The sequence below is a fragment of the Hipposideros armiger genome, unplaced genomic scaffold (genome assembly GCF_001890085.2).
Source record: "Hipposideros armiger isolate ML-2016 unplaced genomic scaffold, ASM189008v1 scaffold_246, whole genome shotgun sequence".
Taxonomy (NCBI): domain Eukaryota; kingdom Metazoa; phylum Chordata; class Mammalia; order Chiroptera; family Hipposideridae; genus Hipposideros; species Hipposideros armiger.
The window spans coordinates 2,421,502-2,439,159 of NW_017731596.1; the positions used below are offsets into that span (position 1 = coordinate 2,421,502).

At 49.7% G+C, this 17,658-nt stretch overlaps 1 protein-coding gene across 1 annotated transcript in view; it reads left to right on the forward strand.

The window, feature by feature from the left end:
* VPS26C (VPS26 endosomal protein sorting factor C) overlaps positions 1–16,116 on the forward strand; it is a 25,922-nt gene extending 9,806 nt beyond the window's left edge. Inside the window, exons 3-7 of the mRNA XM_019655791.1 lie at positions 5,226–5,306; positions 7,904–7,978; positions 11,288–11,438; positions 11,695–11,847; positions 14,666–16,116. Of these exons, the coding sequence (XP_019511336.1) occupies positions 5,226–5,306; positions 7,904–7,978; positions 11,288–11,438; positions 11,695–11,847; positions 14,666–14,748 (543 nt within the window). The 3' untranslated portion in view covers positions 14,749–16,116. The remainder of the gene's footprint in view (positions 1–5,225; positions 5,307–7,903; positions 7,979–11,287; positions 11,439–11,694; positions 11,848–14,665) is intronic.
* The last annotated feature ends 1,542 nt before the right edge of the window (positions 16,117–17,658 follow it).

Sequence of the window (17,658 nt, forward strand, 5' to 3'; positions counted from 1 at the left end):
AGCAGCCCAGCTCCAGGTCGAGCTGTTGTTCAGTATCTTAGCTGTAGAGGGCAGTGTCACTGGCCCTCATATGTGGGATCCGAACCGGGGCCTCTGGCGTCCCAAGCCAGTTCTTAACCATCGCGCCACTCGGCCAGCCCGTGGTAAATTCTTTAAAAAGGCAAGTTGTCACCCTGCCCCCCTTTATTTTGCTCAGTAGCCCTTACCACTGAGGGTTAACCTCTTACAACTTAGAATTCTGTTGTAACCTTCCCAAATACCTCACAAATTGTTAAAAATGAAAAGATTTCGTCTTATTTAACCTCAGAGTTTATAAGAGCTTATTACCCTTATACTTATCACCTAGAATCAACATTTATTAGAATTTTTCCATCTATTTTTCATCTGTATTTATTTTTTCTGAGTCATTTCAAAGTCAGTTGACACTTCATCTCAAAATACTTCATTATATCCATCTCCAAAAAATAGGGATATTCTCCTTCCTATATAACCAGTTAACATTTGCACACCTATCAGAGTAAACAAAAAGTCTCAAATATCATCTAATTACCAAGTCATATTCAAATTTTTCATTGTTTTTTTTTTTGGGAAATATACTTGAGAGAAGCCATTGGGTTGTCAGAAAAGTCATGACGTATTTTTTGTGTTTTTTGTTGCAAAAATGTGTCATGACTTTTCCGACAACCTAATAGAATTAAGGTTTTTTGAATCTTTTTCATGCATCGATTCATTCATTCATTCATTCGTTCAATTTCTAGACAGGTCTTTTTCCAGCCTCCTTGTTTTATAGGAGAGCCTGTGCCACCCAGCAAGGACAGTGACCGCTGTGGCCACACAGGCTGGCCTCGGCGGGGCGTCGGCATTCTTCGTGCCCGTTGCTCACTGACTAACTCTGAAGAGTCACGAGTGCATCACTTTTGATAGACAGTGTTCTTCCACCCTAATATCTTTCTCAAATGATACAGGTGCAACGAAATTTTATACTTATAAATTGTGTTATAGTAACATAGTGTAAAAAGAGTAAAACTCATAAGACAGAATAAAGGATTTAAAAAGTAGCCAGTATCGAATGCCCAGCTTGCAGGGCTGGGTTACTTGTCACTTCTTGGCTGGTGGTGATGGTAGTGGGGGCTTGATGGTATTTGCTCTCATTCTTCTGAATCATGTTGCGTTCCTTTCTCGTCTTTATCATTAGGTAGTCATACAAGAATCTTTTGTGGCCATACCAGCAAGATTTTATACCGTATCACAAAATACAGCAGTACCAACATGTCTGCTGAAGCTGTATTCAGAATTACTTTATAGGGATGCTAGTCATCCTTTTTCACAGTGAAAAATACCCTTTCTAGGAGTCTGGTTTAAATCTATGGACAAGTGTCTTCTTTCTTCATTCTTATTGACGTATTTACTGACAGTCGAAAAAGATCCAATCTTGCACCTCCTTGTGGCAGCCCTGCGCACGTCTGATCACCGTGCCGCCCTCTGACCCCCTGGAGCGCATACCGCCCGGATCACTCCTTAGTGACTGGGAGAGCTCACGATAAAGTGAAAAGATCCGGGGCTTTGCAGCAGACAAACCTGAGCTTGAATTACAGTCCTGCATAAGGACGCAGAGTGTGGGCTTTGGCAACAGGCAGGTGTAAATGCAGATCCCACCGCGGTGACCCCAGCAGCCTCCTGTGACTGCTCCTCCTGGGGGATGAATGAGGTCTTGGCACGAAGTGCTCGGTTAGCACGATGCCTGTGACAAGAACGTGCCAAGTATGTATTTGCTGCACGACTAAATAAGTGAGTTAATGGTGACTATCCTTATATTACCCTAACAGTTCTTATATTTGGATTGTTAGAATTGAGATAGTACATCTAAAAGAACTTAACACAATTCCTAGACTATAACATCAGTGTTTTCTCTTTTTCCCCACTTATCACCACTTATATTAATTATTGCTTTCACACTTAAAAAACATTTAGTGACTAAAAGTTGATGCCTGTTATTCGTACCCTTTCATTTGCAAATTATAGAACTCCAACTCAAACTGACTGAGCAAAAACAGGGATATTAGCTCACAGAACTAGCATTTCCAGGCTATGTGTAGGCCAGGCTGGGTGCCAGCCCGCCTCCAGCTCGGCTCTCCTCTGTGCAGGCCTCATTCCCAGGCAGGCGCTCGCCTTGCCATGGCGGAGCTGGCTGCCAGCGAGCGGCTGCAGGCCCAGTCTGCTGGGTTGGCAACGCTGGCAGAAAGAATTCTTTCCCATAATCCCAGCAGCAGTCCTGCCTTACCAGTCACTTCTGCACCCGGATGGGGTCATGAGAGGTCAGCCCCCACCAAACCCCTGGGCCTGAAAATGAGGAAGAGAAAGTTCCAGCTGGGACAAAAATCAGAGAGACTAGGAAAGCCACATCAACATACATACTGTCCATTTTAGACAACATGTGGGATATACAGGAGGAAATGATGCACATGTATGCAGACATGCGTGCACACATGTTATACATGCATATATACCTACCTACAGGCATGCACACACATATATATTATACAGACAGGCATACACACATATATGTTTATATACAAATATACACACATGTACATACAGAGTACCAGCCCTCACTGAGTTTGTCTGGTTGGGAGACCAGATTGAAATCTCGATACAAAATATATACATAAAACAGATCCCTTTTCTCTTTGTATCCCTAGCACTTAGCACAGCGCCTGGCATTTAGGAGATAATCAAGAACAGTTGTTCCGGCCTGCTGAGGGGCACATTGGTTAGGAGTTGGCTTGGGACGCCAGCTCTGAGCAGCAGGGCCCTGGTTCGGATCCCACATGAGGCCCAGTGACGCTGTGCCCTCTACAGCTAAGATGGTGAACAACAGCTCAACCTGGAGCTGGGCTGCTGTGAGTCACCGGCGAAGGCGTAGGCTGCAGTGGGGCTGGCCGGCAGCTGGTGTGCACTTTCGTGATCTGCCGTGAACCGCAGTGAGTAGTTGTCCAATGGCCTGCGAGTGACTGCCTCACCCAGGAAGAGCTCAATGATAATACCAACATGGGCCAGTGAAGCAACGTCCTCCACAACTAGACTGAAGAACAAAAAGGACAGCAACTTGTCTGTTCCCATTCCCTGAGTCCCCAATGCTGTTCCCCTCCCCCAATTCCCCAATTAAAAAAATCTTTAAAAAAAAAAGAATAGTTGTTCAATCACATTAAGAAATCTGTAAGATGGTGTATTGCTGAATGATCTCGTCTAAATAGGAGATTCTATTTATTATCTATATAAACTATTATAAAACTAAAAACATAAAATTTAAAAAAAAAGATCCTTGCAGACAAGGGATGATTCTTTTCTGAAAAATGTTTTAATCTCCCAGTAGGACCTTAAACTAGTAACTTCTCGTTTAACATGGATAGGCCGTTCCCAATCCTTTAGAAACTTCTTGAGTCAGTTCTGCACACAGTCCCAATTCTACAAATCATTTTTAATGTAATTCTAAAGTTTTTCCTGGATGATTAAAACAACAGCTAACTTTATTAAACATAGTGTATGTGATTTTTTGTTAAAGCTAATTAATACAATGACCACACTGTAGCTGTTTGTCCCTAGTCCCAGCCCACGGACAGGGTCGTGAAGCAGCAGCCCCAGGTCCCAGCCGTGCCTTCAGCTCAGTGGCCTTCACGGTGGGGCTGTCCCTCCAGAGAACAGGGCGCCTCTTGCAGCAGGCACACCAGCAGTGGCTAGTCCAGAGAAACAGCACAGGACAGCAGAGAAATTGGATATGGCTCCGTTAAGAGCAAGCGCAATGCTCCACTCCTTTTCTGTCCGCTTTCGTTTGCACGCAGGATACACCTGTGTGTTGACAGCCCGAGGAGGGCTGAGAAGAAGAGTGAAGTAAGATTATCCAGGAGCTGACCACTCAGGAAGCTGATGGATATGTGGGGTTTGGCTATACTCTTCTCTTTACTGTTGTATAGTTTGCATTTTCCAAAATAAAAAATTGAAAAAGACGTTCCCTTTTTTATTCCTCCTTAAGGTTAAAATGTAAAGCGCTAGTTTTTTTGGGTTTTTTAAAAGATTTTATTGGGGAATCGGGGGAAGGGGAACAGACAAGTGGCTGTCCTTTTGTTCTTCAGTCTAGTTGTGGAGGACATTGCTTCACTGGCCCAAGTTGGCACCATCATTGCGCTCTTCCCGGGCGAGGCAGATCAGTCGCTGGCTTCTGGACGGCCGCTCACTGCAGCTGCTGGCCGCTCACGCTGGCTGCTGGCTACACATGGTAGCCCATGGCAACCCACTGCCACAGGGGCTGCAGCCTACGCCGTTGCCGGCGATTCACGGCAGCCCAGCTCCAGGTTGAGCTGTTGTTCAGCATCTTAGCTGTAGAGGGCAGTGTTCACTGGCCCTCATATGTGGGATGTGAACCGGGGCCCTCTGGCATCCCAAGCCAGTTCTTAACCAACACGCCACTTGGCTGGCCCTAAAGCGCTAGTTTTAAGGTGCCCCAGAGTCCTGCGGCTTTGACCGTTGTTCCCACGTTACTTTCCAGCAAACCAGATGTCCGCAGTGCTCTGGCGCCTCCAGAGCATTCAGCAAGTGAGGGAGGGCGAGCAGAGAGCCAGCCGCTTCTCCCAGGTTGGCCTGTGATGTTCTAGACGCTGTTCTGGGGCTTTCTAGTCCCCGCTGCATGTTTTCCAACCTGTACTACAAAACAGCTGCCATTTACCAAGAGCTACTGTGTGCCAGGCCCGGAACTGAGTGCTGGTCACACGTGACCTCATTTTATCCTCACTGAAGGCGGGTAGGAATGTCCCCATTACACAGGAAGCTGAAGCTCAGAGAAGTTGTGTCGTTTGTCTGGGCTCACACAGTAAGATGGATAAGGAGGTGGATGTGAACTCCTGCTTCTCAGTGCACACACCTTGTGCTCTAGAGCTCTGGCCGTTCTCTGACTTACAGGTAAGACTCTGCACCCATGTTCCATGGGTCCCGCTACAGGATGGCCGTGAGAACAGGCTGAGGAATAACTTTAGAGTGTGCTTTTGTTTTTTTAATAGAAGCGCCTTTATTTTGAGCATTAACTCCCGATGTTATGTATATTAATTTCATTTAACATATTAATTGAACAAAGCTTCCCTAAAATATTGACTTATTTGTCTCTCTGAATATAATTCCAAGATGAAAGCGAATCACACTAAAACGACGTTTCCTTCTCCAATCTCTCTGTCCAGTACACCCTGCGCTGTGACATGAAACGGTCCCTGTTGGCCAAGGACGTAACGAAGACCTGCGAGTTCATCGTCCACTCTGCCGTAAGCTGCCCTTGGGGGCCCTGGTGCTAAACAGTAGGGCCCCTCTGTGGGATCTTACCCGCTCCCCAGCTATAGTAAGTTAGCCTGTTACTCTTCCATGACGCTGAAGGATGCGAGACTCCAGGGTCACAGACACGGAACCTGGTTCTGGTACAGCCAGCACTTTGATCATCAGCATGGGCGTCATTCCCCCGGGCCCAGGCTCCCACAGGGTGATGCCATGGACCCAAATGACACTGAACCTGAGGTGGCTTGTGCCTCAGCTGGGACCCACCTCTGTTAGCAGCAGTGAGCAAGCCTGCCCTTCATCCTAGTAGGGGACGCCCCTCACCCCTCAGAGTTGCCAGGGCAAGCAGCTCAGAGATGGCCACCTGGGTAAGAAACGGTCAGGGCCTTACATTCTAGGCATACGGCACGGACACTCAGGGCCAGGCTGGGCTACCTCTCAACACCCACTGCTGATATTTTGCAGTGACACAGTGTCCTTCAAAAATTCCTTTCACATGTCAACTTAGGGAATTGGATTCCCCCCAACCAGGCAACTCAGTGAATTTTTGGCGGGTGGGCGGATGGTGGGGGTTCTCTGCAGCCCAACTGGTGCTATTCCTTGGTCATCATGCAGAACCTAGCAGTGACTGGCAGCCTGCCCTCAGTGTGACACATGGTGACAGATACTCCTGTCCACAGCCCTGGGTTGCCCTGTGTGTCTTGGGCCTTGCCAGGTCCTGTTTCCCAGTGGCTGCCATGCTGCGGCCTTCCCTGCCCTGTGCTCACACGCCGGTTCCGGGCTGGTCTGGCCCCCACTTTCCTGGGTCTGTATTGTCTGGTTCCTTCCTTGAGCCACGTCCTACGCTCAGCCTGGGACACATCCGGCTTCACTGTGATTCTCAGCAGCTCAGGGACAGGAGTTAGCCAAGTGGGGCTCCTGGAGGCACACAGGCAGTGGCGCCCGGACGTGGTGACTGGGAGCAGTGCCAGGGCACACAGCAGGGTCCCGGGCTGCAGCCAGGCTCCCACCTGGGCCGACCTGCAGTCCTGAGGGCCTCCTGGAAGTCTTCGCCACTGGCCTTAATAAACGGGGCTTTTCCAGAGTTGCCCTGTGGTGCAGGTTAATTTTTGTGGAAAATTTGTCATTGCATTTCTTTTACACTATTGTGAAATGTCCACGGGGACCTTAGTGGTGATTAAGTAAAAACGTAAGTCTTCAATCTCCCGTGCGTAAGATTGGCAAAATCACTGCTGTCTTTTATTGGTATCGTTTTTATGACTTCTTAGGACTTCCAACATTTGTAGTTTCCTTTCCCTCTTTATATATTTTAAATAATCACAGTGTTTAAGTGCCCTTTTTAGTGATAAAACATGTATAAATTTGTATAAAATATTAAAATTTTTCTTGATGGAAATGACGTTATTTAGATGGATAGTTTCCTTTATTTCATTGAGTGTCTTCAAATTGAAGCAAAACAAATTTTTTCAAATGTAGATTATTTCCTAAAAAAGACATACCTTTTTATGTCCTTAATAAAAAGAGCCTCCAACTTGGGAAGAAGGGGCCCAGAGCTAAGTCCGCTCATGACCACAGAGCCCTCTCCTGGGTCTTCTGAGGGCGGGCGGCCCTGGCACAGAAGCCAGGCCTCCCCCCTGCCCCCAGCCGTGCATCAACAGGCAGCCTTCGAGAAGTGTGTTCTCTGTGGCTGTTTCATGAGGAGGCCAACCCATGCTATGTTGACAAGTTAAATGTTCCTTTATGTCCTGTGAGGAAGAATATATTCGCTAAAGGATATGTTCATGAACCTATTAATAAAAAGAAGAATATTCCCTAGAATAAGCTTGAATAAGCTTTTGGTAAATGAGTAGATGAGGCGAATTGGTCAGGGCCTTCCTCTCCATGCACCCCAGCCCCTCGGGGCGTCACTGGCGTTGGGATCCTGGCCCCTGAGTAGAGGTCGCCAGACAGGCCCTAACAAAGCGTGGCTACATTGGTGGGTCCTGCAGCTCTGTAAGATGGAGACGATCGTTATTTAATAATCACGGTAACATTTACAGTTATTTTCCAGGAGCGATTCTTCCAGGCAGACAGGCGTACGGCTGGGTGGGTGACAGCACAGGCGCTGGAGCCAGACTCCTGGGCTTGCATCTCGGCTCTGCCAAGTCATTGAGCAAGTCATTGACGCTCTCCGTGCCTCGCTGTCCTCATCTGTGAAGTGGGACCAGCGACAGTCATAGCACCCCATGGGGTCATCCTGCCTATTGAGTTGCACATTGTAGATACCCCAGTGTTAGCTCTTATTCTGAGAGAGAAGCTTAAAATATCTCCCAGTAATCCTACCCTGTTTCTTAAGTCTAAATTTCAAACTCTGGCCCTGAAAGGGAACTTAGAGATGAAGAAGTCTATCTCCTCATTTTATAAATGAGGAAACTGAGTCACAGGGGAACACAGCAATGTTTTCTGGAAGAACTGTGTTTAGAATCTATGTCCTGCCTCTTAGTACCACAGCCTTTCGGTTCATTACGCTGGCTTTTGTTTCTGTAAAAAGGGAAGAGGTCTGACCTCTGAGCCCTCGTGCCACTGACCTTGGTTTTACCTCCCATTTTAGCCTCAGAAGGGGAAACTGACTCCGAGTCCCGTGGACTTCACTATTACACCTGAAACCTTGCAGAACGTCAAAGAGGTAACGTTCCCTGCACCGAATGCCAGGGATATTTTTTTAGTAACTGGATCCCACTGACGGACTGTTGCCTGATTGTTCTTTATTTGGGTATCAAGAGGAAATTTCTCATTATAGCCAGTACCCAAAATAATCTGTATTTTCTATTTTGATTTCTTTTTAAACTCAGTCACTGCTTAGAAGATTTTATATCTTCTCCCAGTTTTATTGCACTGTGGTCAGAGACCCTCTTCCCTGAGCCCCAGTCGCCACTGCCTACGCGTGGGCACCTGGTCTCTGGTCATCCATGGACGTGGCTTTTCTTCCGTGCTCTCCTCCTGCATTCTGCTGTCTGGACCCCATTGATCAGAGTCAGTTAAAAGCAAGTTTGGGGGGACTGGGGCGCATGAGTGACATTGCCTCATCCCTCGGGAGCCACAGCTGGGGCAGGGCTGTGTGGAAGGCAGCCTTTCAGAAAGTCCATTTACCGTCTCTGCCTTCTCCAGTTTCTGGAGCGCATAGGACCCCCATGGGCCAGTAAGATTTGAGACTTGACTGGAATCGTGTAGGGGAGCAGGTGGGTAGCGATGGGCATGGACTCCTCCTGCTGAGACGCCCCCTGCCCTGCTGCTTCCCCTGGCCTCCATTATTCAGCCAGAGAATTCCCTGCTAGTGTCCCAGTTAGCCCCACTTTCTCTCAAGTTTTACAACAAGCTTATATTTCTGACTTGTTGAAATTGTCTGAAATTGAAGTTCAGCTTGTTATCAGTTTTACTTTACCCAGTGTTAAGCCTTTATTACCTTAGAAACCATTTCTTAATAGTTGCCTCAGATGCCACAGCCACATTATTTAGCCTTAGCTGTTTAGTTGCACCATGGTCACTCACCATTACTTCCGCTCACTTATGTTTTCTTCTTTCTTCAGTTTAAGTTTTGTTTAGCTGGAATACATCCTAGAGCCATTCTTTCAGAAAGGGTGAGGAGTGAACTTAAATCCTCATGTGTCTGAAAAATATCTTACTTTCTGTCCCTCAGGAATCCCAGTCTAGGTAGACAATTCTAGCTCTAATGCCATTTGCCCTTAGAACTTTGAAAAATAGCTCCCTAGTTTTCTAGTGCCTAGTGATACTGATGACAGTCTGATTCTCAAATCTGTGAGCTGATCTGTTTCTTCTCCCTCTCTCTTAGCCCTCCTCCCCCTGAAAACATCCATCATCTCCCCAGCCTTAGTGCTCTGAAATTTCAAAGCACTTGCCCAGGTTTGGACCTCCTGTTAGTCACTGTGCCTGGCATTGGGTGGTCCCTTTCATTCTGAAGGCTGAACCTTCCTCCGGCCTTGTGAACTTCTCTATGGTTTCCTACATTGCATCGTAGGAGAAACCCTTGGCTCAGACTTCCAGCTCACTGATTTGCTCTTCAGTTCATATTTAACCCTTCTATCGAAATGTTGACTCAACAACAATGGAATTCATTTCTAAGCACAGTTCGTTTTTCGAGATAGCCCGTCTTCCATTACAGCTGCAGCGCCCTTCGTCGCTATCTCCTGTATCGATGCTGTTTCTTAGGGGGTTGGTTTATGGAGTGTGTGCCTCTTGTTCTTGCTTTTATTTTTCTCAAATGTTTGCTGATTCTTGGTTGTCAGTTTATGTTTATAGATGAGGATCTAATATGTATGGTCTTGTTAACTAGACTCTCCATCCTTAGCCCAAATGCCAGTCTGTTCTTCTGATTGTAAACACACACTTTGACCAGAAGGTCTTTGCTTCCAGTGTTGTCTTGGGGTGGGGGTGGGGATGGTCGGAGGGGGACCTTTGACCCTCTGGGCTCTTCTTTAGGGTGTGAAGGCAGCTTGTTTCCTGGGTCTAGGGACTTCCGCGCTGGGGCCATAAATGACATGGGACACTTACCCTGCCCCAGACTGCTTTGGGAGTTTCCGTGGTGGGAAGTCCCCCTTGAGGGAAGCTGCGGTGCCAGCCTGAGGCACGTGCTAACTGTAGAGCCCACACATGGCCAGTTTCACCACCCACTTGAGGGTGCCCACCGACTGCCCCTTCCCTGGGCCCCCATCTGATCTCATAGGTGCTGTGCCCAGGGCCTCCTGGGGACCCTGGCTCCCAGGGCTCCCTGCCAACTGGAGGACACAGTCCCCCGAACCCTTGTGAGCATCACTGTCCCTCCGCTTTAATCTCACAGAACTCTTCACTGCAGTGGCCTCGGGGTGGTATTCTGTGTAGCTCTGCTAGGATAGGGTGGTTTGTATTTGTGTGTTCACATCATGGCAGTGGGGGGAGGGGGATGTGTAGCAAGTATCTTCAGCTGGACATCGAGAGCTTTTCTTTTTCTTCAGTTGTTTAAAAGAGTTTTCATGTAGACTGCTCCTGCTTCTTATTTTTCTAAAGAAAGAGCTTCTTCTACTTTGATTTTTAGAACTCTGTCTTGAATCAAGACTGTTTTAGAGCTCTCTGCCCTGGGGGCCACCGGGTACAGAGTCCCCTCACTCTTCATTGCCAGACCCGTGCTGTCCACTAGGGTGGCCACCAGCCATGTGTGACCCCTGATACATGAGATGTGGCTGGTCTGAGCTGAGATGAGCTGTAGTGTAAGGGTTGGATTTCAAGACTCAGTATGAGAAAGAGAATGTAAATAAACATTTTAATACTGATTATATATGGAAGTGACAATATTTTGAGTATATTGGTTAATTTTACCTGTGTCCTTTTACTATTAAAAATGTGGCTACTAGAACAATGTAAATTACGTCCGTGGTTCACATTTGTGGCTTGTGTTGTCTCTGTTGGACAGCAGTGTTCTAAACTCTGGATTAGCTTCAGTAACTAGGATGCAAAGATCCTTAGGCTTATAGTCACGCATTAAAGAACACTGTTCTCTTTAATTTTCCTTGAAATAAATGTCTTGACTTTCCAAAATTTTATTATTGAGAACATTTTAAACTTTGTTATCTTTGTAAAATATCCCCTTTTTATTGTGACTGGTTATCCTTAAATACTTCCTCCGACACGTTTATGTCCTTTCCTTGGTAAGAAAGAGCTTTCCAATCTGATCTGGGTAGTTAGGAGGATCCTGAGGCATCCCGCCATTCTGTGCAGGGACCGTATATCTGTGAGAGCGCTTGGACTTTCAGTCTGCTAATTAAGTGGACAGAAGACCTAAGTACTGTTGCATCTTCTCCTCCATTTTGTAAAACAGGGTGCCAGGAGATTTTATAAAAATTATCCAGCTTTGTTTTCAGTTTTTATTTGTACCAAAGTGACTATCAAGCAAATTCCCCTGGCACCTTCCAGTCCTGATGTATTTGTTTTTGTTTTCTTTCAGAGAGCCTTGCTCCCCAAATTTCTCATCAGAGGACATCTCAACTCGACCAATTGTGTTATCACACAGCCACTAACAGGAGAGCTGGTGGTCGAGAGCTCGGAGGCTGCCATCAAAAGCATAGAGCTGCAGCTGGTCCGCGTGGAGACCTGTGGTAGGGGCCCTGTGCGGGCTGGGGAGGCGGTTAACACGTGCGGTGGGAGCAGCGGAAGAGCAGCCTCCCAGTTTCCGTAAACTTTTGCCTGAGGACAATGAAAAGTGGAGGGCAGGGAACTCTCAAGGATCCTGGAGAGCAGACGGGAGAAGTGGGTGTGTGCATCGATGCTGATGGTCATATCACAAAGCGTCTGTTGATCAGCTTGTTTGGACATGTGCTGTTTCATGACCACTTGATGTTCTCCCTTTTCCAGGGTGTGCAGAAGGATACGCCCGCGATGCCACAGAGATTCAGAATATTCAGATCGCCGATGGGGATGTTTGTCGGAGCCTCTCGGTCCCCATATACATGGTCTTCCCCCGGCTGTTCACCTGCCCTACGCTGGAGACCACCAACTTCAAAGTGGGTACGTGTGTGGGGTCCCGGCCCGCCTGGCTCTGTGGGGTTCTGCTGGGGGAGGCGTGGCCCACAGAAATGGACAGACACACGGTCTGTCAGACCAGGTACAGCTCAGAGCACTTTTTCTTTACTCAGGGAAAACTCATGAGAAACCGGGGCGGAGGCTAAATAGTGCGCAGGCTCAGCTCTTTAGGAACTTCCATTGTCACCCAGGGAAGTGGCAGTGACCACGTCAGTGTGGCCTAGGGCAGGCAACGATAAGCTCTGTGAAGGCAACTGACACAGCAGGGGACGAGCCAGCGCTATGCATGGGGAGGCCAGGTCAGTGCCTCTGATAGGCTGGCATTTGACAACCCCGTGTTTTGGGGACAACCTTCAGCGACAGGCCTGAGGCTCATTGGTAAATAGGTGTGACGGCAGTTTTGGTAACTGCTTCTGCTGTTAGGCCTGCTTCACTGAGAAATGGGAACTTAATCCCTAAGGCCCATACATTTTATTAATGTCTTAGTCCCCTAATTCCTTCAAGGTGCGTTATTTTTAGTCCAGAGAGAATCTTGGTTGTTTTAATTAGACCATGGTTTTATTTTAAACAATTCCAAACAATGTAATTTAAAATTTAAGTCAGTATAGTTTCATCACCAGAGTGGAGCATGTGCTGTTATTTAAAAAGGAAGGGTTGTCGCATCTGCCACTGAACCCGGGAGCTCCTTGGGCCTTTGGGGCCTCCGCGTGGGCGTGATCCCTAAGCTCCGCCTCCTGTGGATGAGGCACAGCCTGGTATCTGTGGGGCCCTCGAGTGCTCCAGCTGAAACTACACTGACAGCATGGGGATCAGGACGCTGTGGCAGTGGCTGTGGCCGAGACCAGCAGACCCCATGTTTGCCCAGCACGTGAAAGGATAGCGAGTGTGCTGCTGCACGGTGACGGCGGGTCACACGACCCAAGCCAAGGTCCACAATTTTTCTGAAAGGACGTGAGTGATAGTTATGGGTAGACACTATATGCCCGCGGTACAGACTCCAGAGGCACCAGGGGCCTGGAGTGCACAGGGGGTGCCCTCAGCTGCGGGGTCCTCCACCCCCAGGGCCTGCCGGAGGTGCCCCTGCAGCCAGCAGCGCGTGGTCCCCAGCACCCCAGCGGTCTGAGGTGCTTTGTTGACTCAGAATGCTCTGATCCTACATTAAGGAGGCACTTATCTCAATGAGGTTTTCCTACATAAACTTCAACAAGGTCCCAAAATTATTTTTTCCGCTCTGCTGTTCATTAAGCACCCAAATTTTTTGCATGTTATTTCTGCCCGGTTTACAAAGTGTCCATATAACATTTGATGCAGTGCCTCCGATTATTCCATATAAATAATTTCCTGAGTCCACCAGCCAAGATTTCAGTAATGCTTTTGTCCTCACGCCTGATGCTGAGTTCAGTCTGGTTTGGGGCTTGCAAAATGACAGACGCTGTTGGTTAGGGAGTCCCCACAGAGAGGGGGCGTGCGAGCACTGCCTGCGTCGGCAGCCTCTTGTGGGGGTGGGGGTGGGCTGGGGTTGCTGTCCACAGGGCTGGATGAGATTAGGCTCCGAGTCTCAGGGAGGGGTTGGTCTCGCCAGGTTGGTGGGAGGCAGCCCCACGTCCCACGTTGGAGCCGTATGTGGGTGTGTCCCCGTCCCCTTCGTGAGTGCTGACCACAGGTGACTTCACGTGCATGGTCAGGCCCGAGACCGTCCTCCCGCGGGAACCCACCTGGAGTTTAGAGGCCTGGGCGGGATGGCAGCTGCTCATCCGCGTGCTCTCTGCCACGAGGAGAGCCGGCACTAGCCCCCTGACATGGGCCTAGCACGTGCACAGGTGCCCTCACAGCCCGTCCACGGGAGGACAGCAGGCGGCTGGAGGAATGGTGGGAGTGACGGGACAGGAACGCCCAGAGGGCCACTCTAGTGCTGTGACGATGAGCAAAGTCAGGGAAGATGTGAGATGCCACTGCTGGTGTGTGACTCCTGTCATGTGTGAATCTTGGGGAAGGTGAACAGCCACACAAGGGACACTGTCCTCAGGACTCCAGCCCCCGGTGGGGCCCTGGATACGGAGACCCCCAAGCCCCTGCCACAGCTGAGCTTCTGTGGGGCGGTCTGGGCCGTCTCCCCTCAGCCCACTTTGCTTCTCTGCCCGCACACAAGCCCTTCCCACCTCCCCCTTCATGCGAGCTGGGGAGGGGGGTCTTTCCTCAAGGAGCCCCCTCCTCACGCACCCCTTCTACTGTCGGCAAGGCTCACCTGCAGCAGCTAGAAAGCTGGTGGAGAGAGAGTCCTGTTTGCTGAGAGGTCAAAGACGAATGTTGGAACAGGTGTTTCGGATAAGTTAACAATATCTAAAGGAACAACAGTTAAACCGAAAGCTTTTCTGAACATTGTGTTTCACTTAGGGAGGGGAGCCGTGTCCCCAAACAGCTGCAGGTCCGTGTGGAGCCTGCTGTTCTATTAAGAACTATAAAAAATGTAAAAATAAAGCAAAATATTATAAGTCAATTGTAAGGATTCTAGAAGAGTCTCTCTAGTAAAGACAAAGGACAAGGAGAGTGTGGTCGGGGAGCTGATGCCTTACTGCTCCCAGGTGAGAAGACAAAACCGAGCGCACCCGAGGCATCAGATGGCAGGGTGGCCGCTCTCGCGGTTCTCCTGGCAGCTTAGGGTGACAGATGTGCCACACGAGTACAGAAACCCCACGGCCCCGCGCTCTTCACTGCTCAGAGCTTGCCGGGCCCACAGTGGGGTTGGCATGGCTTTCCGCTGCACAGGGCAGGTGAGCATAAGGCCTGTCCTCTCTCTTCTCAGAGTTTGAGGTTAACGTCGTCGTGCTCCTTCACGGTGACCACCTCATCACGGAGAACTTCCCGCTGAAGCTGTGCAGGATGTAGCGGGCAGGGGGACGCAGCGGGACCCCCTCTGCAGGAGCACAGCGGCTTTCTTGATGACTCTGTAGCAGAATGGCTCCGACACCGCAGGTCACAGTCACTGCTTCCTCATTTCCTTGAGGCTTTTGCTTCCAGCGGGGCCTCTGGTCAGACGTTGTCTTTGAAATTCATCGGGATTTCTTCATGCTACTGGCGAGCTCATTTCCCAGGAAGCAGAATGCCCTATGACTCCTGGCTTCCCTGCTGCTTTTCCGGGGCACAGGACAGTTGTAACGGCAGCTTGAGCTTTGCTGGAAAGTGAGGTCGTGGGGACAAAGGAAACCCTTCGTGCCTGGCTAATGGATGTGGCCGGGCCCCCCGCCAACAGAGCGACTGCCGTCGGGCGACCACCGTGGGCGACAGGCGTGCTCCTTGGCTGTGGCGTTTGCAGACACCCTCCAAGGAGGAGTGCAAAGCGTGTGGCAGTTTTTCCCACTGTGTTCTGTAGTTCTTTCCCAACATTTGCACAGTAACTTTACAACTTGTAGGAAGCTGGGGGTGTCCACTGCTGGAGGCTCGCGTTGTCGGATTCTCCCATTCGAGCACGTGGAGAGGAAGGGGAGGTGGAGGAAGGAGTCTGAACCATGACGCTAACACAGTGTTTTGGAAACGCCCGTTTAGGCAGGAACACGCTTTGGCTATCAGCATCGGCAGAAATGGGGCTCGGCTCCAGCTCCCAGCTGCAGTGTGAATTCCAGAGTAAAGGTGGGCAGGAAAGTAAAAAATAAATGTTGAAGGAAGCGAAAGTCCCGGGCCTGAATTCGTCCGGAGTCCCTGCTCTGGTAGCTGGTGGGGAGGTACAACGCTGACGTCGTTTCTGCCCTCCACATGGGTGTCTGTGTCTGACTTGCCCTGTAAAAACTTGGAAGCTGAGCTTGCCCCCTCTTGCTAGCTGTGAGGGGGGCTGGAGCAGAGCGCCCGTGCTCTCCCACAGTCCCTCTCACACCTGCTTCTTGTTCAGAAATGGCTGTACTGTCATGGACCCATGCCTACCTGGCTAGGGTCTTCTGTTGGACTCCTTTGCAGCTAGGTGTGGTCATGTGACAAGGATGTGGGCCACTGGAGGCCAGACCAGAAGCAGGCCTGCACCGCATCCTAGACCATGCCAGACAAATGCGTGAGCCCAACGTCTCACCTCCCACGTGAGTTGTGGCTCACGGAAGCAAATGGGCTCGCCTGCAAGCCCCCGGATTGCTGGGTGTCTGGGCTGTAGCAGCCAAGGAAAATGGGCTGGTTTTCACTGTCACTATTCAGACGATTAAAAAGACTAAGTTATGGCTTTCTCAGGAAGAAGTGTCAACACCAAGAATAAACTCTGTGATGACAGCTGTACTGCATCCCTGTCGTCCTGTTTTGGGAGGAGAGCCGCGGTGGGCCCACGAGGGGGTCGTGTGCTGCTGGCTGGTACCAGCTCCCAAATGTCCTTGAAATGAGCTGGGAGTCGCTACCTCAGGTGAGGCTGGCCCTGTGCTCAGGTGGGCCGCACGCCGCTCCTGCTCGGCGAGCTCTCTTCCGGCGGGTTCAAGTTGCCCGAGTGTTAAGGAGATCCCAGCTGTGGATTTGGGCCTAAGGAAACGAAGTGCTACGTGAGCATCAGCTGTTCCTCTGGGTCAGGTCCTGCTCCACGTGCTGCGTACGTATTACCTAACTGGGTAGTGACCCTATGAGGAGGGAATCAGTATCCCCGTTTACAGATGAGGGGGTGGTGGTTGAGGCCAAGGCCATGTTCCCACCGTCCCCGGGGAGCAGTGCAGCGAACATGGTCCAGTTTCACCTGCACCGAAGCCCCTTTTTCCTCACTTTGCTTCATTTGGGCTTTATGTCACCTTGTCAGTGTTTTTCTGCTTGTTTCCGCCTGTTTCCCCATCACACGTCATCTGTGTCACACAGCTGTTGAGAGGAGCCAAGGGCTCTGCGACCTTTGTTTATAATCTAATCACCTCAGTTTTGATTGGCTGAATCAAACAAAGATGAAGTCCTGAGACGAAGGAAATCATGTGCAGCTGAATCCAGTTTAGGAAGGAGGTGGGTGATTAAAGAACCAAAAGTCCAAGGAAAACCACAATCTAGTCCCGAATTCCTTTACATTGAGTGAAAATATCAGGGAATGTTCTAGACCCTTTCAGGGCACTAGACTGTCCTGTAGTAAATCACCTCACAATAGCCGCCTGAGGGGGATTTTTTTTTCTTAATTGGGGAATTGGGGGATGGGAACAGCGCTGGGGAATTGGGGAAGGGGAACAGACAAGTTGCTGTCGTTTTGTTCTTCAGTCTAGTTGTGGAGGACGTTGCTTCACTGGCCCAAGTTGGCACCATCATTGCGCTCTTCCCAGGCAAGGCAGGTCAGTCGCCGGCTTCTGGACAGCCGCTCACAGCGGCTGCTGGCCGCTCACGCTGGCTGCTGGCTACATACGGTAGCCCATGGCAACCCACTGCCACAGGGGCTGCAGCCTATGCCGTCGACTGCGACTCACGGCAGCCCAGCTCCAGGTCGAGCTGTTGTTCAGCATCTTAGCTGTAGAGGGCAGTGTCACTGGCCCTCATATGTGGGATCCGAACCGGGGCCCTCTGGTGTCCCAAGCCAGTTCTTAACAAACGCGCCACTCGGCCGGCCCTGTGGGGGATTTTCTTGTTGCCACCTCACAGCTAAGCACAGAGAAGCTGTGACCTGCCCAGTCCATGTCCCTGTGCTGAATTCTGGCCCAATATTCCCCCAAAACTGCCCTGACTTCTGTCACCAAGGGAGAACTAGACAGCCATGGCCAAAAGCGTGCATGTGATCTTATTCACGTAGAGCCATCAGTTGTCCACGGACCCCATGCTTCATAATGCCCAGCCAATTTTCAAAAAGGAAGAAGGAAGTTCTGTGAGAAG